General features: G+C 40.3%; 1 protein-coding gene across 1 annotated transcript in view; it reads left to right on the top strand.

Annotated features, from left to right (window-relative positions):
• LOC139636508 (sphingosine kinase 1-like) overlaps positions 1 to 27,393 on the top strand; it is a 38,818-nt gene that overhangs the window by 4,288 nt on the left and 7,137 nt on the right. Inside the window, exons 2-4 of the mRNA XM_071504641.1 lie at positions 11,792 to 11,941; positions 23,024 to 23,118; positions 24,949 to 25,064. Of these exons, the coding sequence (XP_071360742.1) occupies positions 11,792 to 11,941; positions 23,024 to 23,118; positions 24,949 to 25,064 (361 nt within the window). The remainder of the gene's footprint in view (positions 1 to 11,791; positions 11,942 to 23,023; positions 23,119 to 24,948; positions 25,065 to 27,393) is intronic.

The following is a 27,393-nucleotide window of genomic DNA, read 5'->3' as shown; positions in this document are numbered from 1 at the left end:
CATTAGTCTAAATGAGGTCAGTGCTGCCTATCTGACCTCTCCATCAATACTGGTTTATGTGTCATTGGCTTGACTTCCAGTTTACTCACAGAATTACTCAGAGAACGTCTGTTTTCTCCAGATCCATTTACATCTGACAGGTTTAGACCTGCTGACGATGGTGTCTGCTTCGAAACCGTTCCTAAATCCAGCAGTCCAGTGTATCATATATATCCTTGTTGTGGTATTATAATCCAAAAGGATTTGTTACATAAGAGACCGGCTCTATCATTTTAACCTTTCCTTCAATATTTGGTTGTCCTGTTCTTTAAAGGATAAATACAAGCAGGTGTCGGCCATGTTTGCACATGCTCAGGTTGCCCAGTGTTGCTTCTCTGCTCTAATAGATAACATAGTCAAACTGTAAGATAAAATGATTGACTCAACTTTGATAATTTATCAAAGCATCTGCTGAGGCTGTGATTAGACAGGCTGTCAGTTGGCCTCCTCTGGCTGGTGATTTTACATTGTTTTTAATACTTTTTGGTGAGTTATGACTGACAGGTCACAGACTACAGACACATAACGCTCGTGTAAAGCATGGAAACATTTTACAGTACTGTAGACGATTTTTATTACCAATGATTTCAAAATAGTTTGCGTTGTTTGGCTTCCTAAAATAATTTTGGCCCAATGAACTAATTTTTTGGTCAGCTGTCAGTAAGCTCTGGTGTTTGTGGTGTGTTCAAGTGCAGGTTTTAACAGAGGGCATGACACGACGTGAGCTCACACTTCTACTTTCAGTCTCTTTGCCGGCACTGAATCTGCGTGATCTACATCATGTGTCTCGGCCCTGACTCAAGTTCCTGATAAATTACATCACTCTCTGACAATTACAGTTGACAGTTCAGATGCATGGCCAAGTATTTCCTAAATAGCATTGATCTGAGGTTGTCAATGAATGGATTCAATTCAGCTCTGGACGTATCATTATCATGAGTGATGAGGTGAAAGTTGCTCGTACTGATTAAATCAATCACTCCGGGTTGTCATCTGTCATCTTGAGCACTTGGCTGCCACCGCCCAGTGACACTGAATTAAAGCACATCTCCAGCTAATGAGAATCAATGAATTGTGGTCGCTGATCAGTGACCGAAGCCTGGCAGGTAGAGGCTCACTCTCAGTTACTGTGCTGCAGCCTTGTCTCATTTAGAAACAAAGTGTATCTAGGTCAAACACACTAACATTTTAATGTGTAGCCTACATGATATTACCATTCTGATGTGAAGCCACTGTGACATTTTGAGTAAATTCTAGGCTGTCTAATAGGTTAATGAATTCAGTGGCAGTATGATCAGCGTCAGTATAACTATGAATTTGAATGTCCAGGCCCCTTTTTTAGATTATTCTGTAACTGGTGTTGACTTGGTGGTAAATGCCGTTGTGCTCTGTGTGGTGTTACTATGTGAACTGTAGGTCCATGTTTTTCCCTTAAATACACCAAAACGTGTTCATCCCTCCTCCTCTACTGTTGTGTCTATTGGGATGGTAAATGTAGTTGCACGGGGTTAATCCAAATCAAGACACACATGAGGACAAATAATTAATGCAAGCCAAGGTTTTCTCAGTTACCATCATCACTCATTAAGAAAAGCTTGCTGTAAGTCAGCAGACTTTAAGATTCAGCCTAATTGAGTGAGATTACGGTGATTGACTTTCTGGGGACGCTGGACTGAAGCTGAGGTAGATGTCAAAGAGCAACAGCCACAGTGTAAATGGCTGATGGAGATGGGAGGAGAGACCCAGCTGGTCCTAGCACACTCTCTCCTCCATGGCACTGGGACTCCATGTGGACTGCCCTGCCAAATCTGGCTGCATGTTGCAGGGTCATTATCAGTTTATGTCCTCTCATGTGCTGGTGGAGGACTGATATCTGTGGCTTTGAGTTGAAGATAAATACCATCTTAGCACTAAGCACCTGTGCTCCAGCACTGTTGCTGAAACCCATATACTCTAAAGCTGCCTCATATTCAATAATAGCCGTTGAAGCTTCCACCTCATCGAACAGACAACACCTGCTTGTCAGATGTATTTAAGGTGGAGGCAGGTGAGGGCAGTCCATGAACGGCAGTAGGTGGTTGTACTAGTAGTGTTGTAATCAGTCAGCCTCTGTTTAAGCTCTAGGGCTTAGTGTTTGTCAGTGTTTTGTATCTTGAGACACTGTGGGGGCCGCTGGTTTCATGCTGCAGCTGCACTTTCCGTCTGGGTACAGGGCTGAGTTTGCTCGGTGTTTGTTCTCACAGTCAGAGCACAGTCGGGCTTTTCATCATCTCAGCATGTGACGCTGTGAACATGTAGTTTTCTCACCCTCCTGTACCCGACACATGATGGAGATTCTGCTTTTAGGTTCTGCTACAACTGTGAGCTCCTGTCTAGTTTTCCTTCCTGTGAGACATTCATCATCATTCATTATCATTATCTTGTCATTGTAGCCTAAACAACACTGAGGATTTAGATTCTTATCCTCTGTAACTGAAACCAAGATGTGTTTGTTAGAGCTTGTCCAGTAGTGACACACTGAGTTTAATATTTGTTCTAAAAAGTTTCTGAATCATCACAAGAATCATGACCCGTGCTAAAGTACTAGAAATGAATAAGGCTCTTAATAAAAGTGTGAAACCATGGAAACAGCACTGATAGAAAGTCAGATGAGAAGCACCTTATTCGACGTTCTCAGGGGAGCCGGCATCGCTCCTTTTGGCAGCAAAATCCAGGCTTCTCTCAGCCAGTCAGTGCTATTACTGATACATTACCTCTGGCCGAGACAGAGTTGAAACTGGGACAATGGGAGTTATGCTCTGTTACACACAATTTCAGAAGTGCAAGCAGAAAGAAGTTTATGTTAAACTATGTGATCGTGCAATGCCTTCTTGATAGTAAAAGGAAAATTTCAGCATGTCTCATTCTCACACACCTTTTTATTCCATGTGCACGCATTGCATCAATATTTAAGATGTTTTTTATTCAGTTTTGCCAAAAATTATGTAAAGTTGCTGCTTCTCATGTTCAGATAAACAGTGTAAAATCCTCCTTGGCTACAAAATACACAAACTTGAAGTCTGATAAGTCAAACTCCGAAATATTTGGGTTGTGAGGTCCAAAGAGGATGAAGATTTGATTTTGTTTGGTTCTAGCAGTCGAAAAGAAGAAGGCTGTGTCATGGTCTGAAGTTGCTGAGCTCTATCTGCTCCATGGGGCTCTCGGGTGGATATCCTATTAAACGTTCGTCAAAAAGATGGCAAAACTGAAATTACACAGTATATATATGTAACAAACCAGTAATACGAGTCATAACAAAGCAAAGCACACCCATCACGATGTCCTTCTGTGCATCTCTGGAATTTGCTGCAGAGGAGCTGGGGACACAGGCTGGATCAAGTCCTGGTGAAATTCTTTGCTGAATGCCTGGTGGTTTCGATGCTGTTATTATGACAGAGGGCGACCTGTGGAATTCAAGTTTTAGAAACTGTTTTCAAACGCTGCATGCATCAGTTTTACCCCCTTTCCAGTTTCTTATGGATATAAGAACTCCATAGAAGATAAAATCTAACACATATACTCAGACTCTTCGACCTAGACGATAACCGATGAGCATGAGTTGTCTGGTTAGTGATTCAACTGATCCCATCAGTTGAATCACACCCTTGTGATTTCATCATTCTCATTCTGAATAGATGAGAATGATGAAACTTCCTGATTCTCTTACAACAGAAACCACATGTTTCATTCATAATAGGTTACCTGTCAAGCTGCTGCAGTAGTAAAAAAAAAGAAAAAAGAAAGATGTGACATTACTGGGTTACAATGAAATTATCAGCACAGTCCCACTGTGAAATTCACTGGAATACTTGAGGTGTTTGTTTATGTGTGTGTGTGTGTGTGTGTGTGTGTGTGTGTGTGTGTGCGTGAGTGTGTAGTCAGACAGCAGTGGTACTGTAGCAGCAACCCTCTCTCGAGGGCTCCTCCTTATTGGACGTACGCTGTGTTGGAGCTTGACGTGCTGTCGAGACATACTCTGGAGCTTTCTCCGGTTCTGGGGGGGCTCACAGCAGCTCTGTGTCTGCACTGCTGTGTCTGCACTGACAGCGCACTGCCCCGTCTGTCTCACCATGGACAAATCCAAACGACGGACGATGCAGAAGAAACTGTTCAAAAATATACTCCAAGCAAAACCCTATCAAACTTTGCTCAGATCCTGCCTGTTGTAACAAAATATGGGGGATGACTATCTGTGCATTATAGCACCACAGCATAAAATGCATCCAGTGTTCACCCACTTTGCTATTCTCAGAAACGGCCTCTCAAGTCAGCCTATGATTCGCCGACAACAACAACAACCACTAATTGACCATTCAGCCTGCAGAGCAGCTGGTTCACCTCAGAGAAAGTCATTCTTTGCCTGGTAGAAGAACATGTGGTTGTGGTTTCTTATGGTGGGAAGTCCATTTCCTCTTCACCTGCACTTATTGCATTTTTTTATGTATATAACTGTATATAACTATTTTTCTTATTTACAGTTTGCAGTAATCTCATGTTTTGCTCTGACTAATAGTTGCAGGAAGTAAACATGCAGTCGAACATAGAGCCATCTGAGCTGACGTTAATTAAGAATTAAAGTTCCAGTTTTTCTTAAAAGAAAATTTATACTTAACCTTAAATTAGTGGCAATGTAAGTGGCCGACTTTTGGAAAGTTTTTGCTCTGGAGTTTGTTTTCATGCAGCAACCTAACCTCCCCTCCCTAATCTGACCCTGCAGCCAAAAATAACCATATGGGAGGCACATCACTGCACGGAGTGACAGACGGTGGTTACATCCTCTCCTGTCTCACAGCACAAAGCTTGGGATGCTGTAGGGACGGCTACATGACAGACAGCACAGGATCATTTTAATAAAAACCTCAATGTCGTAAAGTCTCAGCCTTTCTTAATATAGATCCACAGCAGGCTAACCACTAGCACCTCCTCCTCCTCCTCATCCTCCTCCTCTCCCCCAATCCACACCCTTTGTGGTTCTGGCTCAGCAAAAATCTGCTTGTGTGCTTGAGCAGCTTCCACTCTTTGATTTACAGACAACATTACGGAGAAGAGTTATCACCTCGCTGCACCCTGAATATTACTGCAGTGAGACGCTGTGAGGTGAGGCGAGGTTTCTTTAAAGGTACAATCTGTGATCGGGCTGTCACTCTCAAATAAAGCCAGTATCTCTCTCAAATTGATAGACAGGTAATGTTTACTGCCACATTGGGAGTCGCAGTTAAATAAACTGAATAAAACATAAGTTAAACAGAGCTGCATTTTAACTATCAGCACATAACAAAAACTCACTGGTTCTGATTTTTCCCACCTAAGACTTTAATCTTATAGGATAGAAAAATATACCTAAGCAGCCTGTCTTTGTGAATTAAATTTAATTAAAGCTACACACATTGACTGTGTAAATGTAATGTGTTCTTGTAAAGTACTAATAAGAATATGTGCATGATCCGTCACACTAGCAACACTCAAACACAATCAAATATGTCTTTACATACAGTTTAATGCACTGATTTGAGGTTGGGTTTGGATCTGAGCCTTGTGAAACTCCAAATAAAGTTTTGTTATTTTGAATGATATGACATTTGAGTATAGGATCATCCTGAACCTCTAATCATGATGGATACACCCCAGACTTTGTGCTGTATCTCTAAATTGCTGTCATGAGGTTACAGCTGGTATGTAGTTAACTACAGTTTGCTCATGAAGCTCAGTTTAGAGGCAAAACATTCTCATGTCTTTTCAGGAATTCAGCACAGCTGGCTGGATGCAGAAGCCCAGAGTTAAATGATGACATGGACACGATGCAGAAAAACTCCCAATAGTTTTAAGTTGTGTCGTGTGTCATATTTAAAACGACCTTATCGTGACAGTTTCTAAGTTTATACGTTTTTTTTGCACTTGTAGCTGAAATCGCAGCTTTAGCCGCTGAGTGGTTGTTAAGATTGTTTTGTGATAATATGCTTATCTTTGTTTTGTTTGTTTGGTACAATATATCCCCCGCTACATGACATGCAGACCACTGTATTTTAGAGAGTAGCCAGCTTTTGCCCTCAGCCGGCCTGTGAATAACTAAACTAACATTTAGTAGATTGCGATTGAGTATATCTGTCATATTACATGGGACAGGGAGAGTATAAGCACCAGGTCAAATACATGTTAATCCATTAATCCCTTTAATGTGGAAACTGGATTCTCTCCTAATGGGTGTTTGTCAAGGCTTAGAGCAACAGGCAGAAATGTAAGAGCAGTTTTCAGTGGGACTTTAACAGGAGACCTCTGTCTCCCTGCTCTCTGTTTTTGCATGAAAAAAATTAAATTAACTTTAATTACTACAAAGACACAATATGTCTTCTTTATCTTCAGTCTTGATTCTGTGTCCTGTGCAGACTGAGGGAAGGTAGCAGTTTGAAACCACAGGATGCCATAAATGTGTCATGTGCCACAGACAGCGGCGACCCCGTGAGCACATGTGTGCACAGGAGCCAGCTGTGAGCCTATGTGATTTCTGATTGGTTAGAAATCGGTAATCTGTTGGTATCGCAGAGTTTCCATCACTTCAGTGATGAATCAGCAACAGATCCAGTTTTTAATGGCAGTAATAATCAGTGTATACCGCTCTTCAAACATCGTCTGTGGTGTGTTCTCCTTGTGAGTAGGAGGTCTGTCGATGACACAGTGTTCGTTTGAACATGAAGCAGAACACGTTGTAATGCTGCCCTTAAGCAATGTCGACAGAATGAAGAACAGGAAAACATCACATTTTTCCCAGATTGTGCAATCAATTATATACTGTTGCTGTGTCATGTATTTAAGTTTTCGAAACATTGCTTTTTTTTTTTTGCGACCTTTTACTTGCTGGCAGTCGTCTTGTTACCTGCCTTTGTTAGCACATTGCTGCTCTTCCTGCCGTGTTACCACCACCTGTAGATACATGGACAAAACAAAATGAGGAACAGCTCACAGAAACATTACTCAATCGTGGTCAAAACTCCACAGCACATCTTTAACAAGTAAAATCAGACGCAAACTGTGTTCAGCTCCTTTTAAATAAGCTGAATTAACTGGAGTGGTGCTAATATTGTATTTTATGTAGATGTAACTGGCAGTGATGGTGGCTATGCAGCTGTGTAGCCACTGGTTTCTTGACACAGAGGTATTGTGGCTGTCAATATCTTTGGAATCACAACTTGAAGACAGAACATTTTTTTCTGTTTCGCTGCTTGAATGTGACATAAAAAAAATACCGAGCACAACATTTCTTGATGTCTCTTTTCACCCTTTAAATCCCCGATGACGCCAGGTCTGGGCACAGTGGGACCAGCCCCTTCTGAGTTGGTGCTGTGGTGTGGGCTCAGCTGAGCGTGACAGAAACCTGGTGCTTGTGCAGTTTCTACTAAGATTCCTTCTTTTATTGCTTAATCACAGTTATTGCTTCGTCATGCTTTACTGGCGATGAGGAGCTGATTTGAAGGAAGTTGAGCCTCACACCAGTACGACCGACTGACTAATGCACAGCTCATCACAATGAGTCAGCGTGAGTCGTCAAGCTGTAGATAGACTGACTGACCATGTAGGGTCAGGTCCTCAATAAATTAAAATACTATAGCAATATAAGGCCATTTTGTATCTAAATGAATAGAAATAGAAATATTAAAAACCTTTGCAGATGTTAATAGAAGTTGATAGTTGAGCCTTCATCTCTGTGTCTGGTTAATATAAGCCGACATCCTGCTGAATGTACTGGAGAGATGTCACACAAAGCTAAGAAAGTTGTCTACTCTCAGGCTCTATATGTTCCCAGATAGCTATTATAAGCTGGAAAATGTGTTTTTTCCGGCTCCCGGGTTTTTCCCTTTCATTTAGGTTGTCATTTCCTATGTCGAATACCTCACTAGTGATTATTCCATTAAGATCTGGGACAGGCCCCCTGCTCTTGGCTTGAAGCGAGCAGATGAGACGTCTTGTGTGTAGCTGAAATGAGGGGGCAGAGCGTTGTTGGTGTAGGTTTGCTCTTGTTTTTACTATTTTTGTGTCTTGGTTGCTGTTTGTGAGGATGGTGATTCATTTAGCTGCTTCTTAATCCGCAGCAATGTCATCCACTTAATCACTTCATCCAAGACACACAGGCTTTTTTCTAGAAATATTTTGTCTAGGTGATTATCTCTGTCTCAGCTCTGTCATAATTTAACAAACTGATAACGTAACTAACTCGACACAGAAAGTTGTCACCAGAGGACCGGACTAAAACAAGTGTCTGTGACCTTATATGTTCATCAACAGCAACATACATCATCACTTGACAGTCAGGGCTCCACCCATCCCCATACAAACAAACCAGACACATTATCTGCTGTCACAACCCACCAATCCTCATTTGAAGAACAACAAAGCTTCATTTGCTTTATTACTAAACGTCCAGCATGATGGATAATGTGTAGTTATAGCTCGGGGAGAGTTGTAAAATAGATTTTCTCTCTGTTTCTGTTAACTTTTAGCATCCCCTTATTAGACGTATGTCATAGTTTGGCTCGGTGCCGGGACGCCGCTGCAGCCGAGCTAATGATAGAGGAGGAAACCCAGAGTGTGGAGAGACAAGAGCAGAAAGATAGTGCCCTCTGGAATGTTTTGAGAAGGGGAGGGGTGGCACACAGGAAGTGGCATGGGGTTGAATTTAGCCAACGAGGTCTGTTGTGTGGGTGCTGGTGCAGACAGACAGCAAGGTCAGTGATTCATGAGGGGTCCTCTCTGGCTTCCCTCAGGAGCCCAGTCACTATGTTTCTGAGATGACTCCATAGAAATATTCATCTCACAGAGAAAGTGGCTGCGTCGTTCTAAATCATAGGATCATAGGAATCATAGGAAGTTTACATAGTGCTTATAGGGTTTGCTTTGTTTTAATTTACTTGCAATTATTTGATACAATTTCTGGAAGCAGAACTACTCTGTTGTACTTTTTAACTCATAGGAAATGTGCAGATTTCATTGTTTATAGTGCAGTACAGGAGACACACACACACACACACACACACACACACATACACACACAAACACACACACACACACACACACACACACACACGCATGGCCATGCTCATGTTTTTATTGGACACTGACATGAACAACATGATCTAAAAAGAAATGTGAAGCTACACCCTATGATTTTTTTTCCAACCTCCCCTAAAGGTGCATGCTGAGATAGTGTCCGGACCCCCCATCGCCCTAAAGAGGAAAATGAAGTCACAGAAATTGGATCCACTAATTAGTTGATTAATTAACTAATTGATTAGTTCATGAATGATGAATTACAGAGAGGATATTTAGTAACTGCAATGAGTCAACTCTGATGGTTGCGTCATTACTGATTTTCCCAAAACTGATGTTTCACCTTTTAAACTCCCGGAAAAAAACATTGTTACACAAACTAAATAAATACATGTAATCAGACATATCCACCACATTTATATCAGCGAGGAGAAGATTAAGATTACACACACCTCTCAGTATAATGTAATACAGCAGATTTATCAGAGAACTACGCCTGGGAGACTTCAGGTCAAACAGACGTGAGCAGAGTCTGAGGTACGTTAATGTGTGTGAACATTTTTCTGACCTGACTCACTGCATTCCAGCATTATCATTAAGACTCCACTGGAAGTGCAGTATGAATTAAAACCAAACCTGCAAATAAGATTTTGAACCAGTTAGAAATGCTTATCCCAGGAGTGTCTGCACTTCACTTCTTCCCGCCCATCGTTACTCATTTATCAGCTGTCAGACGTGTTGGGAGGGTTCGCCTCCTTCCACCCGCTCCATGTTTTGATCTTTAAAAAGATCCAGCAGCCTGCAATACAGAATGAGATCACTCTCCAAGAGGAAAATCACTGCAGAGGTTTTGCTTATGGGGCCGTAATAGTTTGTTTTGTTTTGTGTGTGTGTGTGTGTGTTGACAAGGCGTGACATAGGAAAGTCTTAGTGGAGCGTGTCGTTTCTACAACAGAGAGGACATTGTGTACCTACCTGTAAAATTATCCCTCAGCTGCTGTGTGTCTAATGTGGCTGACGGCTTCTTGTCACACTTCTCTCTTCTTGTTTCCCAGCTGAGCCCCAAGAAAACCAGATTTTTAAAGGAGCGGGGGAAAAGGAGAGAACATTAATGAGTTGTTTGCTCTTACAGGAACTTTTTCTTACAGGATCCGTCTTTGAGATACCGTCATCTTATCTTCCTGCTCACCTCTCTCAGAACTACCACTGCATCCCCTTTAACATGAGCACAGTTTGATCATCACACTCTTACTTCCATCATATCTATATTTCTATTTAGTGTCCTCTATCTTGTCTCAGATATCACATGATAATTTAATATTTTGTCAAAGCACAGTCTTATACTTGCAGTGATGAATTAATCCTCTTCAGATGTTGTGGGAGATACGACCAAAACCAGCCTCCTCCTCTTCCTCTCTTCTTCAGCCCCATGCTGTGCCTCTGAGAGAGCTTTAAAAAGATTTAGGATCTGTGTTTATAAGATCTCCGTAACCCCATGTAAACCCTCTGAAATCTGTTTGATCCCGTAGATATTTTGAACACTCATTTGCATCATCCCTGCTACTTCTGTGCTCATCCATCTTAAGATGCAAGTTTAGTGTAGTGACCACTGACCCTTGTTCTTGCATGTACCCACAAATCTCTTGTCGATTCCCTGCACAGCGTTTTTCAAGCGTTTTTCAAGCGTTTTAAAAATGTTTACATTGCTGCAGACATTAAATGAGATGAAACTGCATGTGGATTCTGATTTATTGTCGATAATAATAAAACAGATGATTGTGCAACACATTATTGAATAGATTTAACACATCAAGGAATAAACTAAATATTACCAGGTTTAAATGATCAGTAAATGTGCAGAAATGTTACAAGGCATGCAGAAGTAGTACACACTGTAATGTGAAGACCATTGAAAGCTCCAGTCTGTACTGTGTCTGAGTAGCCTGAATATATGGGTTTACATTGCAGTAGACATTATTATCCCTTGTGCGCTCCAGTCTTGCACTGCAGTGGGTCCTGCCACAGCAATCTCTGTGCACCTCTGTCCTCTTCTTTACAGGAGCCTCACCACAGCCTGTTCCTGTTAGCTGAGATAAGAGTCCAGTTTGTCCATCTCCAAATATCCCAGTACACAGATTCCCCCTTGTACCTCTCCTGTAGAGATCTGCAGCGACTCAGTCCTCAACCAGCCCTCAATGAGTTTAAATGCACTTAAAAACTTTGTCTCTCAGTAGAAACCTGATTCTTTTCTTATATAATGTAAATGAGAAAACTGTTTGATACTTAGATAAGGGAATAAAACAGAACTTTAAACAGGAATCTACCAGAGCTTTCACTAAAGACTAAAGACAGAGGAAGAACTGTATCACTATAAGAAAGGAAAAATAATTACTCATAGTTGTACATCTTTGTTTCCTACATGAATGAATCCAAAAGCACAACTGAAAATAAATTAAGTTTCCAAAAACTGAGCAGTATAGGACGTTAGCTGCCATCAGATGCAGCATTAACTTTATATTTTCATAATTTTTCTCCTTACATTTATTTGGTTATTCAGAAATATTAACGAGTCCTTGATAAAACTCTTCTGTCTGCAGCGTAAGACTCGTTTTGGTGTAAGATGTTACAGAATAACTTCATTTACAGTAGCTGCCTTTGTGCTTTCTCTCCGCAGGCGTGTCGATGGGCGAGTTGCCTCGGCCGTGTCGGATGATGCTGCTGGTGAATCCCCAGAGCGGGAAAGGACTGGCGCTCACCCTGTACAACAACCACATCCAACGAATGCTGAACGAGGCCGGAATCCAGCACACTCTGGTTATCACTGGTGAGCGGAAGGCACAAGTGCACACAGTATAATACAGTATAAGAATATAAACATTACTGCATATCATTGTAAGAGAGTTGTAAAAAGAATCTAATTGATGTAAGAAAGATTAACTAAACCTCTTAATTAAGATAAAACTTAAAGTGAGTACACAGGTAATTTTGCTAATAATCCATCATTTCACAAGTGCACACAACTATAAACCTATATACCCATAGTTTAGGTATAATTTTACCGTTCTCCTTTGTTTTGTCCTTCCAATAAATTCAACTAACCCGGGGATTTGTGATAATAATCAGCTGGTTTGTCAGTCCAGCCAAACACACGAAAGAAACTGGTCAATAAAAGCAAAGATGTCATTTTTGATTTTGTTGATTTAGTTTCTTGATTGCCAAACAAAATTAATAGAGGTCTGCACAAGCATTCACTACACATAGAATAGGCACGTTATGGTCTCACACACAGAAACAAACACATTTTTCACTGCTTTTATTCTCAAGTTCTTACTGACATTCAGCTCTTACAAATCAGTTTCACACTTTAATATCTTTTGCAGTGACTGGTCATAAAAACAGCCTCGCACACAGCTCAGAAAAGGCCACTACAACAACAACAGCAACACCTCCCTTCATGTCCCACAGATTTTCTCTCTGTATCACAGAATCCCTCCTCGAGTTTAAATCCTCTGCGTGTTTTCCTGCTGCCGCCATCATTATGCTGATCAGCTGCCTCTGACCCATATGCATGTAGAGATGTTATATAATAAATATGTGTACACACACAGTCAGACACACATATGGATAAACACACACATTCACACAAAATCCCCATTTGCCATGATTTGTTTTGATATAATCTTTCAAAGCTCCGTGTTGATGTGTTTATAGTCATCACTGTAATCTACACACACTGGGTAGTAATGATTATACAGTGCAGTGCTGGTCACACTCACTGATCCCAGATGCACCGCATTCGGAAAGTGTTCAGACCCCTTCAGTTTTTTCACATGTTGTTATGTTGCAGCTTTAAGCTATAATAAAAAAACATATTTATTTTCCCCTCATCAATCTACACTCAATACCACGTAATGACAAAGTGAGAACAGAATTTTTGACATTTTTGCAAATGTATTAAAAAGGAAAAGGTGCAATATCACATTGACATAAGTATTAAGACACTTTGTTATGATACATGAAATTTAGCTCAGGTTCCACCCATTTCTCTGTATCATCTTCCAGCTGATTGGACATGATTTGAAAATCACACACCTGTCTGTATTAACTCTTTAGGTGCTTTTTTTTAACTTTCACTGAGGAGAGGCTTCTCTCTGGCCTCTTTGCCATAAAGTGTTGCACTGTTGGTTGTAGTCTAAGGAACTGTAGGCAGCTGCAAAAAAGCACCTAGATGTCTCTCAGACTGTGAGAAAAAAGAGTCTCTCATCTGATGAAACCAAGATCGAACTATTTGGCCTCAGTTCACACATCATGTTTGGATGAAACCAGACATGACGCCTAGAATCGGATCTCCTTCTGGAAGTTTCTCCATCTCCACACAGGATCTCTGGAGCTCATCCAGAGTGACCATCTGGTTCTCGGTCACCTCTCTTATCAAGGCCCTTCTTCCCTGATTGTCCTGATTGTTCCAAACTTCTTCCATTTAAGAATCATGGAGACCACTGTGCTCTCAGAAACCTTCAGTGCAGCAGAATTTTTTTTTTTGTAGCCTTCCTCAGATCTGTTCCTCAACACGGTCCTGTCTTCCTCGTCATGGCTTGGTTTTTTGCTCTGATATACACTGTCAGCCGTGAGACGCAGACAGGTGTGTGCCTCTCTAAATCGTGTACACAAGTGGACTCCAGTCAAGGTTTATAAACATCTCAAAGATGATCAGGTTAAATTGGAGGAACCTGAGTTATGTCACAACGTAGCGCAACACAACAAGCTTTTATTTTAGCATAAGGCAGCAACCTAACAAAGTGTGAAAACACTGAAGGGGTCTGAACACTTTCCGACTGCGCTGCAGATAACTGATCAGCAGATGCAGTGTAAGCCTGATCATATCAGTTATTCGGAGGAATTTTCTTCTTTCCTTGTCTTCTATTTTTGAGTTTCATCCTCTGTCTGGCTTTGTTCATAAATCAGTGCAGTGTCAGATCACAGAGAGAAAATATGGCTTTCATCACAGTGGGAAGTTCACAGATAGAGAAAAGAGGGCAGACAGTCAGAGAGAGAGAGAGAGAGAATCACAGGGAGGAAGACAGACACACGAGAAATCCTCTAACTTAGACTGTGCTGAAAATGTGGAAAACAAACACAAAAGAATGACCTTTTTGTGATTTCCAAGATGTTCTTTTTTTGACAAGTTAATCCTGGAGAATATAAAAGAATAGATTTAATCCCCAAATCTGCATCTGTGAAAGAGCACGACCATAGACATCTGTTTGACTGATGGACTTCTAAAATAAATCTTTCACTGTAATCTCTCCCAAATGTTTTAAGCCCTGAATAATGTCTCAGTAGAACAATCTTAAACTTTTTTGGTTTACATGCAGTTCTTTCTTTTCAGCTTTTCAACAATCATAATTAAAGTTTCTCTCCAGACATGTTTTAAACAAAAATACTCTTCTATGATACATATTTTGTTGTACATGGTTTTGCTACAGAAAAAGTGAGGAAAAAATCAAAAACTGGGGCTGGGAGCTAATCTATGCTTACATCCTCATTGAGAAATCTGGATCAGGCCTTATGCTCCGCCCACCACCGCTACCTGCGCTAGGTGGACAGGTGTGACAGCAGATGATTAGCGGAGGAAACATCTCATGTTTGAGCCTCAGTCAGACCCAGACTCAGAAGTTTTTCAGAAGTTTATTATTCACTAAAATCAGCGACTAGAAGACGTATCAGAACAGTAAGTGTAGTTAATTGTTTATGCTGTTTGTTAGCTTGTAACTGGCAGTGGCTGACACAGTGTTAGTGTAATGACAAGGTTTCGGCTACATGTTTGAGCCTCAATCAGACCCAGAGTCAGATGAGGAGTGCATTGTGGCCAAAATTCACCAGTAGCAGATATATTAAAACGGTTAGCATAGTTAGCATCTTTTATTTGTTTATACTGTTTGTTAGATTGTAACTGGCAGTGGCTGACACAGTGTTAGTGGCTGTGCTAATGGAAACTCTCGCTCTCTGTACTGACAAGGTTTTGGGTTTATTTTGCCCATCCTTCATCCCCGAAAGTTGTTACTGCATACAGTATTATGACAGAATGTATACTAATATTTAATACTGATATATGAGCATATAAGATGTATTTTAATGTAATATATTGTTGACAAGTTAAATCTATTACAAAAATTTTATGAATTTAACAAATATTTTTTTATGGAAAAATCTATGCAAAGTAACCAGTAACTGTAGCTGTAAAATAAATGAAATGGAGTAAAAAGTTATGTTAATGTAGATGAGTAAAAGTATAAAGTAGAATGAAATATACTTAAGCTCTCTATTTGAATAAGTGTACTTAGTTACATTCAACCACTTGAAGACAATAATGGTCTATTTGGACAAGCAACACAAAGGTAATGTTACATTTAAAAGTTACAATATCTTTTATTTTGAATAAGAAAAAAAAAAAGAGGATGAGATGAATCGATGAGTTCAGCAACCGTATCTCAACCTCGCTAAGTCCATTTTGTAACAGCATGTAATAACCTAGACGGCTAACGATACGCTAACTCATGGCCCTGAAAGTAAAGCTGTAGCTAGTAAGATCATTAGCCAGACATGCTAATGTTAGCAACTTACTTAAGAGTATTTTTGGTTTCTGAAAGGCAATAAAAAAGAAACAACCTTCTAAAGTCTCAAAAGACAGTAGAGCCACGTGTGCACCACTTGCTAAGCTTTGAGTCGACAGTTCAGTGTTTAAGGTTTTTAGTGAACGTCCATCGTGATTCTCTGTTACTAGTGAAAAATTTGTTTTATAATTACATGTTTGGCCATAACATTTGCAAAGCAGCATGTGTATCCGCTCTTGAGAATCACTGGCATCTGTGCGCGCTGTATGGAAAGTCTCTGTATGTGGATGCTAACAGAAGCAGACAGGCTCATTATTGGATCCTGGGCTGTGGCAGCTGTGGGCACTGCCAGGGGTGGAGGATAGATGAAGGATGACTGCTCTGCTGAGGGGGTCCAGTGCAGAGCGAGGCAGTGTGTGTTTTTGTGTTTGTTAGTGAGCTTCTGCTTGTGTCTACGTGTTAGTACAGATGGCACACTGATTCCTCTCAGGCACCCCAGTATTGATTTAAACGTCGGCAACATACTCGACCTCCTCTTGTGCTCAGACTCATTTGCTAAATACAAATGACAAATGTTTACTAGAAGAGACAGATATCCCCTCGAACAACCTCTCTGTGCTGCTCCCTTTCTCTATCTTTTTCTCTCTGTCTTTTATTCTTTATTTTATGACGACAAACCACGTTCTCTCTTAGTAAAATCTCGTGGCTCCTTTAACAAGGCCCATACTGTAGGAGCTCTTTCTGTGCCGTGGCCCATGTGAGGATGTTAAGACAATTATTGTAACTCTAGCCCAGAGGGCAAGAAGAGGACAAGGATCTCGGAAAGGTCCTAGATGCTATAACCTGAGGAAAAGAAGCTTTTTCATAAATTCATCAAAGTATTGTGTTACAAAGAATACAGGGACTCTCACTGGACGTCTGACCGACTTTACATCTGTACAACTCTGGCTGCTCTGTGAAAGAGATCTTACTCACTTCTGCTCTCTTTCTGTTATGTATTGTTTTTTCTGTAAAACTTCCAGTTTGTTGATTCATGTGGGTGGATACAGGATAGCAAGTCAAATGGACAGTAGTGGTCTCAAATTGCCGGCCCGAGGGCCAAATATGGCCCACAAGACAACTTCAGAAGGCCTCCCACGAATTGTTAGATCTGGTATTTTTCCCAGTTTTGATTTTGAGAGTCATTTGATTTTTTAGCGAGGCTGCAGGATCAGAGCATAATCTTTGATTCTGTATTTCACATTTAACACCGAACAGCTGTGCCTTACCAAAATGAGCTATGACCAACAGCACCCTGATTTCCCATGGTGAACCTAAAAACATAGGCTGACCTGGAGCATGGACCATTTCAAGAGAGATGGATAATTGATCATTTCTGTATGGAGTAGTATGACTGCTTCATGTTTCACCTGCAGGGAGAAAGCTTCAGTTCTCCAGTAATACAAATATCTGCTTGACAAATATAACACACACATATCCGCAGGCACACACACACATGCACACACCTCCATATAGTCAGTGAGCAGTAGTCAGTAGTTTAAATTGATCAATAATGTGACAGACACATGGTGTGAAAATATTCATTTCAATAGTCAAAATATCTCCATACAACAATGGACCTGTTGCTGCTGCCATTCCATGTGTTGTTTTTGTTTTTTGTGCCAGACTTCTTCTTCTTGTCGGGTTATTACACCGCCCTCGTCAGTTCTGGATGAATCACATCTCAAGTATCATTGGTTCGGTAGAAAAACAAGTGCTGTCGCATTTTAAGAATTGAAGCTTGAACTTCGTAGCGAAGTATCGTTTCATCCTTAGTGACAGGTGCATTTCTTGTTAGTTTTCAAAATAAAATTGTTTCCAGTGCAGCTTTTAAAGAGAAAATCACTAATGGGTTTCGAGAGCACACAGTTAGTGAAATGTGACGAGTCTTCCCACCAAAACTTTATGACCCAAAAGTATCATAATTTCCAAGATTTGCTTGTTTAATGTGGTTCTTACCACTTCATATAATTGCCCCTTGGTGTAAATATACTTTCTTAAGTTTAACCATATCTTGTTTATAGGCACTTTTTTTCCACTTTCAGACTGCAGAATTGCTCATGTTTAAACTGTTGTTAGTGGATATTTCCAGAGTTCAGTCTTGGCTGAGGGCAGTGTCAGAACAGGACGTGTCTCTCAGTGCCTGCAGCCATCAGCACAACCTACTGGAGTCTCTCTGGACCTGTGATGAGTGTTTCTATCACTGCACTCTGGGGAAAAATATAACTTGAATCAGTGCAGTGAAAGTAGACTTCCTTTAGATTGTGTAGAGTGGCAAGATTTTTATTAGATCCAAGAAGGGACCTAGTTCTAAGACTGGAATAAGACTACATTTCTGTGTTGTGTGGTGGTGAATGATACTAGCACAAATTTGTCTGCCCAGCTGGTGAACACTGCGGCAATGAAAGTCAAATGACACTTTATTTTGCTGTAATAAAACCATTTAGCTTATGCAAACTTGCCAGATACAGCCAGTCTAAATTTGTTTCATCTTTGGGAAGCAGTTAGAGACGGTGACACAGATGGTAACAGAGGCACAGAAAATCTCACCAGAAAAAGTCATCAAAAATGTCATTGTTATGACACAAAGAGTCACACCTCAGGCACTCCCTGGTGTGTGTGTGTGAGAGAGTACTGCAAGGTGTGTGTGTGTGAGAGAGTACTGCAAGGTGTGTGTGTGTGTGTGTGTGCCTGTACAAATTTTTGTGTTTATATGTGTGGCCACGCCCTCAGGCACCTCCAGGCAGCTGAGTAAGCTGTCACAGTGACTGTAGTGTTTCCTGCTGGATCACAACACACACACACACACACTAACACACACACACACACACCCATATTTAAAAGGCAGTGCTGTTTAACTGTCATCACCTGCTGTCAGGTCGGTGGATGAGTACTGCAGCTATATCAGACTGTGCTGCTGGAGGAGAGCTGCAGTCAGCATGTGTGTGGCAGCAGGGTGGAGATTCATCTGGAGCTGCCTTTAACACAAGGTCAGCAGGAGGACAGAGCGTCCTGTTACCTTACCTACACTTAACCCGTAATGATGTAAACATTTCAGTCAATCAAACAGATGGCAGGCTCCCCCAGACTCAGGTTCTGCTCAAGCTCCTGTTAAAAGGAAGTTTTTATTGCCGCTGTCGCCAAGTGCTTGCTCAAGGGGGGGTGTTGGGTCTCAGTGAGTAATATTTTTAAGAGTTCGATTTAGACCTGCGCTATATGAAATGTGTCCTGAGATAACTTCTGTTATGATTTGATGCTATATGAATTAAGTTGTGTTAACTTGACTTTATTAGAAGCTAATGAAACATTTAACGTGCTGAGAGAATGAGTTATTTGAGGCTGTAATTATTCTTTCTGTCCATTCTCACCTTTCATCAACTTGACTATCATTAAAGAATCCACAGCTTTTTGTGCTGTGACCTCAATATTAACAGTAAAGTAACCTCCTGGAGTGTGACCATCTTCAGTCTTGTTCATCTCATGCAAAACCAAAAGTTTTTCCAGTGTCATTCAGAGATGCTTTAGCCCTGATTTCCTCCCATCGTGATTAGACTTTTAAATGTAAATATAAAATGTGCAGGTAAGTGTAGTATAGTAGACAACGCAAACACTTGTCTAACCATATATTTTAATACTGATTTGTAGATTTACTGATCCCCGTGATGAAGAGAGGATCAGTGGAACAGCATCTTCCCCATCATTTATGTATTTATTGGAGGCTGGGGAGAGTTAGTCATCTCTGCGTCCCTCTGAGGACATTTTGAAAACACCAAAGTCCTGTAGCTGTGACCAGGGGCCAGTAACGAAGCAGAGATCTGCATGACTGTAACGAGTTAGTCACAGTCAACTGCTCCTACCCACAGGGAGAAACTCAGCTGGACAAAAGTAATCCTCTCCTCCTCTCCTCCTCTCCTCTCCTCAGCAACAGTGTGACTCGTCTCCATCCCTGATATTTGTTTTCTCACATTGCTCCGTTTTGTCATCATTAATCTAACTGACGAGGGGAGCTGCATGCTAAAACTGCTCTCAGCTCTGCTCCATCCTCACTGCAGCGTCCCTGCTTTGTTGCTGATTGGGGCCCTTCAGTCCTTTTTAGCGTACAGCCTCTGCATAGATACGGGAACGTGATGTGACTGGACTGATAAGGAGGAATCGATTCCTTTATTCTGCAGAGTTTAGGGATGGTAAGAGGAGAGGCCGAGAAATCAGATCCCTCTCTAGAGCACAGACAGAGAGAGAGAGAGACAGAGAGAGAGAGAGTGTGTGCGTGTGTGTGTTTGTGTGTTTGTGTGTGTGTGTGTGTGTGTGTGTGTGTTTTGGATGGTGTAACATTGCCGTTCTTCATTAACACAATGGCAGCATTTAAGGACAGAACGAAGTAACATGGAAAAGACACAAAAGAGGAGAATTTATTTTCAGGTCCCTGCCGCCCACAGGTCTGCAAAGTCTGGAAAAGATGAAAACGTATTTTTGTGCCTTGAAAAGAAACTTCAGAAAGTTTCATGATAAACATTCATGAAATACTACCTGTCATTCTGTTGCTGGAAAAGTCTAAACCTTCGTGTAAAAAGTCCCCAAACACGTGTCATGGATTTTGTATGGATTACAAAAACAAATGAGATAAACCTACAGGGAACTTTAGATGTGCTCATAGTTGAATTTTGTTTCCTGGCCAGGCTAACACAAAGACTCTATGTATATTTAGTGTATGAGTCTTCTCATCTAAAAGAGCAAATGTTGTTATCTCCAAAAGTGTTCCTTTAAGATCAACTTTATCATCAGACTGACAGTAAAATTATTCTTAATACCAAAGTTTTAGTGGAGTTTTGACACTTTAAAAGTATTTTAAAGTCTCGAAACAGATGTCATCCTAAATGTTTTATTGTAATTAGAGGATTCACAAAAAATGGTCCAGTTTTAAGACACTGAATTGTCAGCTGCTTTCAGAAACCCAGAGCCATTGTGGTCAAATGTTGTATTGTCTTGAGTTGTTACACAGACTGGTTGAGGAGTAGACGTTTGTAGGTGGGATTATTAGAGTTCCTACAGTTCACACCAGGTATTGATTGGTAACCAGGTCTGCTGTGTCTCTGTGTGTAGGTTTACTGTATTGACTGTTGCTGTAACAGGATGTTGTTCAGAACAACTATAACACTGTGTAATGATAGTTCACCTGTCCAGCCTGAGTCCAGTCTGGGTACATACAGATACTTGGTTATCACTGGGCAAAAACACAACTTCATACAAAATGACCTGTTTCTACTGTCCTGATGGCAAGAAACAGGATGAGCATTCACTGAGATAAACCACTGTTCTTATTGGACTAATGATAAAATGTCCACTTAAACCATCACTCTATTATTTGTCTTCTTCGTGTCCTCCATCAACTCCATGTTTGAACTTATTTTTACCAACGAACCACACTGCCTTCCCTCGTGTGCCTCTCTCACCAACAGATAATAAAAACTAAATAATATGAAATAGAATCAGTTGGTTAAAAAAAAAAAAAGTGAGAGAAAAGTAAGAAGAATGTTAAGAATTGAAAGTGTTACTGAGTCCAGCAGGAAAAACAGTGGAGAGTTGTGACTGAAGCTGTGACGGTCGACCGGATTTTCTTCACACCTCACAGTCGTCCTGCTGTCGTCTCACTTTCAGACAGAGGACACAGACACTGAGACAGAGATACATCCCTCCACACAATAAACACAGGAATATTCAAAAAGTCCAGGAAAAAGATGTTAGAGAGTGAGTTTAGTGAAAGTTGAACCAGTTCAAACTGAGCTGATCTTCAGGTCACATCACAAGACTTGATCATGTGTAATCACATTTATAGGAACTTTATTCAGTCTATCACAGTGTCACAGCACAAAGTTTTCACATGGTGCAGGAACAATAGAAACTCACAAGTGAAAGGTGGTCGAGAGGCAGATCATTATTATCTCTCACTGAAATATCTGAGTCTCTGGTCTAAATAAACTCACCAACTCCAAAACTCACACAATTGACAGAAAAACAGATGAAGTCTGGTTTTTGAAAGTTTTTAGGGGATTCTCCATTAAAAACAAATATTTCAGTTTCTCCACACTTTACTAGAAATTGTCCTTGTTAATGAAAAACTGCAAATTACTATTAAAATTATGATTTTCTGCTGCCTATCCGTGGTCAGGTTAAGCAACACAGTTCAAACGTTTCTCTCCATAGCAACATTTTCCAGCTCCTCCTGGGGGATCCCCAGATGTCCCCAGGCCAGATGAGATGTATAATCCCTTAAACAGCTCAGCTTCCTCTTCACCACCAGCTTTACTACGTCCTGCCCGTCAGTCTCCCTCTCCATCCATCCTTTCCTCACTTGTAAACAAGACCCCAAGACACATTTTATTCTATGGGTATATAATTTCCAAGAAACGTTCCTGAAAAGAACTATAATCATAAGAAAACTGGTCTTTTCTTGAAGAAGCAGTTTAATTTAAACCCAAATAAATATTAATGAATTATTCCTTTATTAGTGGATACTTTGTTGTTTAATTATACTTGTCTGTAGACAGAGTTTTCCGTCTTCAGCCGACCTGCCGCTGACTACAAGACTCCAGGTTGTGCATGCAATTAATTAGAATTAAATAATTGAAGTGTACTAATTAAAGGCTGTCTCTACTTTCTTTATAATTAGGGCCAAATTACTCAGTTCTCTCCAGGAAACTTTTAGGAAATTGCAGACCTGTTATGAGAAGCATTACTCTAAAAGTCAGGTGGTGTCCACCTTAAGAGGCAGATGGCCTTGATACCAGAGTCCCACTTCATGGGATTATTAATTTGACGAAGTGCTCCTGGGTGATTTAGTTGTCCCAATTTAATTGGCAGCGTGGCAGTCGCTTCATTAAAGACCGTATATCAGCTTTCCCTCCCGCGGTGATTCTTTAATTTGGGAACTGAAGGGGAAAAGAGAAAGTAGATTAAAAGTGTGGAGGACTAAGACTCCTCTGTTACCTCTGTGTTTAATGCTAATCCATGTACACATTCCAGGTTGTTTTTCAACTGGATCATAAGTAGTTGCCAACAGCAAACACCTGCAGTCTGTCGCACCTCCATTAGAGCTGACCGTGACCTCTGACCCCTCTGAGGAGGGAGGAAGCTGACAGGACACATTTCTCTTTTAGCAGTAATATGAGAGAAACATGGAGCGAGTATCCCATCGTTTCTCGGACAGGAAAGACGCACCTACATGAACACACTCATCATTTCTGTGTGTTTTGCAGAGCGGCAGAACCACGCCCGCGAGCTGGTGAGAGAGGCCGACCTGTCTCAGTGGGACGCTTTAGTCATCATGTCAGGAGACGGACTTCTGCATGAGGTAAAGAGAGACACACGTACATCTTCACTATCCTCACATCCAAACTCACCACTGTTTGGACTTTAGCATAGAACAGGTAATTAAAGGCAGCATTACAGATTTTAAACCAAATGTCTTTGCTGCTGTTTTATGTAAAGATCATGAGTTGTTAAGGTTTTCAAACAAGAATCTACCACATAGATGGATCTCATGAATTTATCCCCGAGGGGCAGTTTGTGTTACAGCCAGCAGTCCAGCATACAGCCAAGGGTCACAAGACACATAAACAGTCAACAAGTAGGAAGGTTGACAACAAGTAAGACAGGTAACATCCACAACAAATGAGAATAACTAAATAAATAAATGAGTAGATAATAATAAAAATAAACAGTGTAAAAACTACCTACAGTTGTTTAAAAGACCAGTTGCCTTGGGGATTAAAGAATTGCTAAGTCTGTTGGACCTGCAAATAGACAGCAGTGTAAATTCATTAAAAAGAGGGTGGCTGTTCTGGTTCAGAGTAGACAGGTCGTCAAAAGTTAGGCCAGAAATTTTGCTGCGTGCTTTAACTGCACTCTGCAGCCTTGTTTTTTACCAGCAGATAAAGCAAAAGGTTAAAATTGATTTAATAAAACATCCTCATAAAAGTTTTGTCCACATTAAAAGCACAACGTTTCAGATAAAAATTCCTCCTCTGGTGAGCTTCACTGCACAAAGGCTAGTTTGTCATCAATGATGTTGCCGAGGTATTTATATTGCATATATATCCTATTTATATTCACAGTCATAGTTCCTGTTCCTGACATCACTGATTAAATCGATTATTATTAATTATCTTGACTTGACTATAAACTAGTATACAGTATATGTATTTTGGATTTTATGACTACTGATTTACTTCACACCAGGTTTATGCTGTAATATACAGTAGGTTAAAGAAAAAAAAGATTTCAGAATAAGATTTATTGTCACTTCTTTATGCTTGAATACATGGGAGCGACATATGGTTCTGATATGACAGACAAGTTAAAATAAAACACAGAGAAACACATTGACATCAAGACACTTATTAAAAAAGACAATAAAAGACAATACATTACTATAAACCTGAAGGATAAAGGTTACAAATAGACCTGAAACAATAAATGAATTAGATAATTGAAAGACAATTAAACAGCAACTCTTTTAATTATGGATTCATAGTTTAAGACTTCAACCATTTGCTGATTCAAGCTTCTCTAATCTGATTTTTTTCTGTAAACTAAATATCTTTGGGTTTTAGAAAAGTTGGTCAGATATAACAAGTAATTTGAAGATGTTACTTTGAGTATTTGGAAATAACAGCAGGTATTTTTATGATTTTATGACTTTCAGACAGAGAAACTGTCAGATGCAGTTCTACAAATAGATATAATGGGTCAATATGTTATAAATATATTTATAAACTGGTCTTTGTTCATAAGGTATTGGTGGTTAAAACTATAGTCTGTGAAACAGTCAACACTGCTCAGAGTGAACACAGCTTGAGGTAAATTTTAAATTTTAACTCTGTAATGCTTCAGTCTCAGAACTGAAATTCACAAAAGATAAAAGTAGACATTTACCTAAATAAATACAATCTAAAATTGTCAAAAGTATGATTTTAATCTCTAGATATCTGATAAAAGAACAAGTAAATAAGACTGTGAATCATGTTGTTACCCTCTACAAACACTTTTTGGTCAATACCATAAAAGTATTGAGGTTCGATACTCAAGTTGTTGAGTCTGTTTCTTTTGTCACTTCTAGAAAATATGAATTTGTGTTTTTATGTATCTGCCTGTTCAAAGCTGTGTTTTCTGTGTCTGTCAGGTGATAAATGGTTTGCTGGAGAGACCAGACTGGGAGGAGGCCATCCAGACCCCGCTGGGTATCCTACCTGGTGGATCAGGCAATGCCGTGGCTGCATCCGTGCACCACTACTCTGGGTGAGTCTCATCCAGAAGGAACAGGGATAAAACCAAACATCAGCACATTATGTTCTGAGCTAACCTGTGCTATACTTCTGATACTGATACTAATACTGGGGAGCAAAAGAAGAGCTTCAGTGATTCATCGATTAGTCAACTGACAGACAATTAATTGGCAGCTATTTTGATGATTAATTAAACGTAAAAAATACCAACGATGGCTGGTTTCTGCTTCTAAACTTTGTTATTCTTCATTATACATGATAATAAATCAGAATTTTTTAATTTCATCTTAATTTGGACACTTTTCACTATTATCTGACATTTTATAGACCAAACCATAATCGAGTGATCAATAAAGTAATTGGCAGATTAATCAATAGCGAAAATAATTGTTTCTTCTTTTGAAAAATCTCATCTGCATCTGAACATCATTATTCTGCAACCGTCAACAGAGATTCACAGGAAAACCAGTCTGACCAGTTGGGTGACATACTGACTGCAACGGGTAGTTTCAGCCAAACAGTCAGAAACCTCACCGTATCCCCGTCAGTCAGAGCTAATGTGTTGTGTGAAAGACTGGAGCAGACACAGGAAACTGATGCAGCTGTCGGTAAAAGCAGTTCTGTCCATTTTTAGTTGTATGTGCGGTTGGAGCTCTGCAGACGAGCTGTGTAATGGCCATAATCCCCCGAGTCTGGTTTACTGCAGCAGAGCCTGAAGCACTGATGGTGCTCACTGTCTCACCTGTCCTATTATAAAAACAGGTATTTTTGCTGCTCCGGCTCCAGACAGAGCTACTGGATTATATCTGATTTTTTTAAAAAAAATCAGATGTATTATTTTTCAGTATCATAGCATCATTATATAGTGTTGTTTCTATAACCGAGCCCCAGACACACGCCGACCCGGTCCCTGGTGCTCTGCAGCGTAAGATGCACTCTCATCTGTATTAATTATTAATGATTTGCTCATTTGAGTGACTGTTTGCAGATCATTCAACCAGAACAAAGAACAGAGAGAAGAAGCTGCAGGGCTGAAGGAAAGGAGGAGAGAGCGAGTGAATGAATGAACAATAATTGATCTGATCTGATTCAGCGGTGGATAATGATGTGTCTGCCTCCTACGCTCATTGATCACTCTGTATAATATAAAGTCTGTGTTTTATTTTATAGTGATTAGTACATTCGCATTTGAGTCATTGTGGGGTTGTTCATAAAGCAGTGGACTTTATTTTATTTATTTAACTGTGGGATTTTTGAGGACATAATACAGTTTGCATAAACTCAGGTTCTGGACAGTAAAAAAAGGAGGGTAGATATAGTTCAGTGGGTGAATTATAGATTTATATGTGTGATATAAGGGCTGCACTTATCATTTTTACTCTCGCTGAATCTGCAGATTATTTTCCCAATTAATCAAATAATCATTTTATCTATAAAATGTCAGAAAACAGTGGAAAATCAACCCAAAGATATTCAGTTTACTATCATGTATCATAATAGTTGATAATAATTTTCTGTTGATCAACTTATCGATCCACTGTGAACTATAGTCTGTCGTCAGTAAAAGGTTTGTGGGGTCCTTGTGGTTTAGGGTTAATACAACAACAATGACCCTGGTTTAATTCAGGACAGGAACCTTTGTTGCAGTCACAAGTCACGAGGAAATGAAAAAACTCAACCTTTAAGCTGCTCCGACTGTTTGTAGGTCACTTTAAGCTTTATCTTGCTCTTTCCCCCTTTTATTTATTTATATATTTTTTTGTCTCAGTTGGACCCCTGACTGAATCAAGGCTAAGCTGAATAAATTAACAATAAAATGAAATGAAGGAAAACATCTCACACTGACGGTTCTGTCTTCACCAAAGAGCCACATTCATTCATCCCTTCATCTGCATCTGCCAATCAGCTTCTCATCAAACAATGGTCTTCCGGCCGGAGCGGTAGCAACAATGAGAGGAAGAGACCAGACTCTGTATTGTTTACTCTCCTCTCACACTCCCGGGGCATCCAGAAAACATCTCTCTGTGTGTGTGTGTGTGTGTGTGTGTGTGTGTGGTTGCTGCAGGCTGTCCTGCAATGGCCCTGGCCAGAGTGTATTTGGTATTATTCCCAGCTGAATGTAGGGTTCACCGAGGCTGGTGGATCAAACGAGTGACAGCTAGAATGTATCTGGTATTATGCAATGCAGTGAACAAGTTGCTGCACCTTAAATGTGATTTTCAGCTTTGCCCTCATCAGTGGTCGAAGAAGTACTCAGAGCCTGTAAAAATACTCCATTTGGAGTAAAAGTACTGCGTTAAAAATCCTGCTGAACTAAGAGTACAGATCTATTCTCAGCAAAA

The sequence above is a fragment of the Trachinotus anak genome, unplaced genomic scaffold, assembly GCF_046630095.1.
Source record: "Trachinotus anak isolate AG129_WGS33_773 ecotype Australia unplaced genomic scaffold, CSIRO_AGI_Tana_v1 ptg000019l, whole genome shotgun sequence".
Classification (NCBI taxonomy): Eukaryota; Metazoa; Chordata; class Actinopteri; order Carangiformes; family Carangidae; genus Trachinotus; species Trachinotus anak.
Note: the sequence above shows the minus strand (reverse complement) of the source record. Positions and strands in the feature narration are given on the sequence as shown.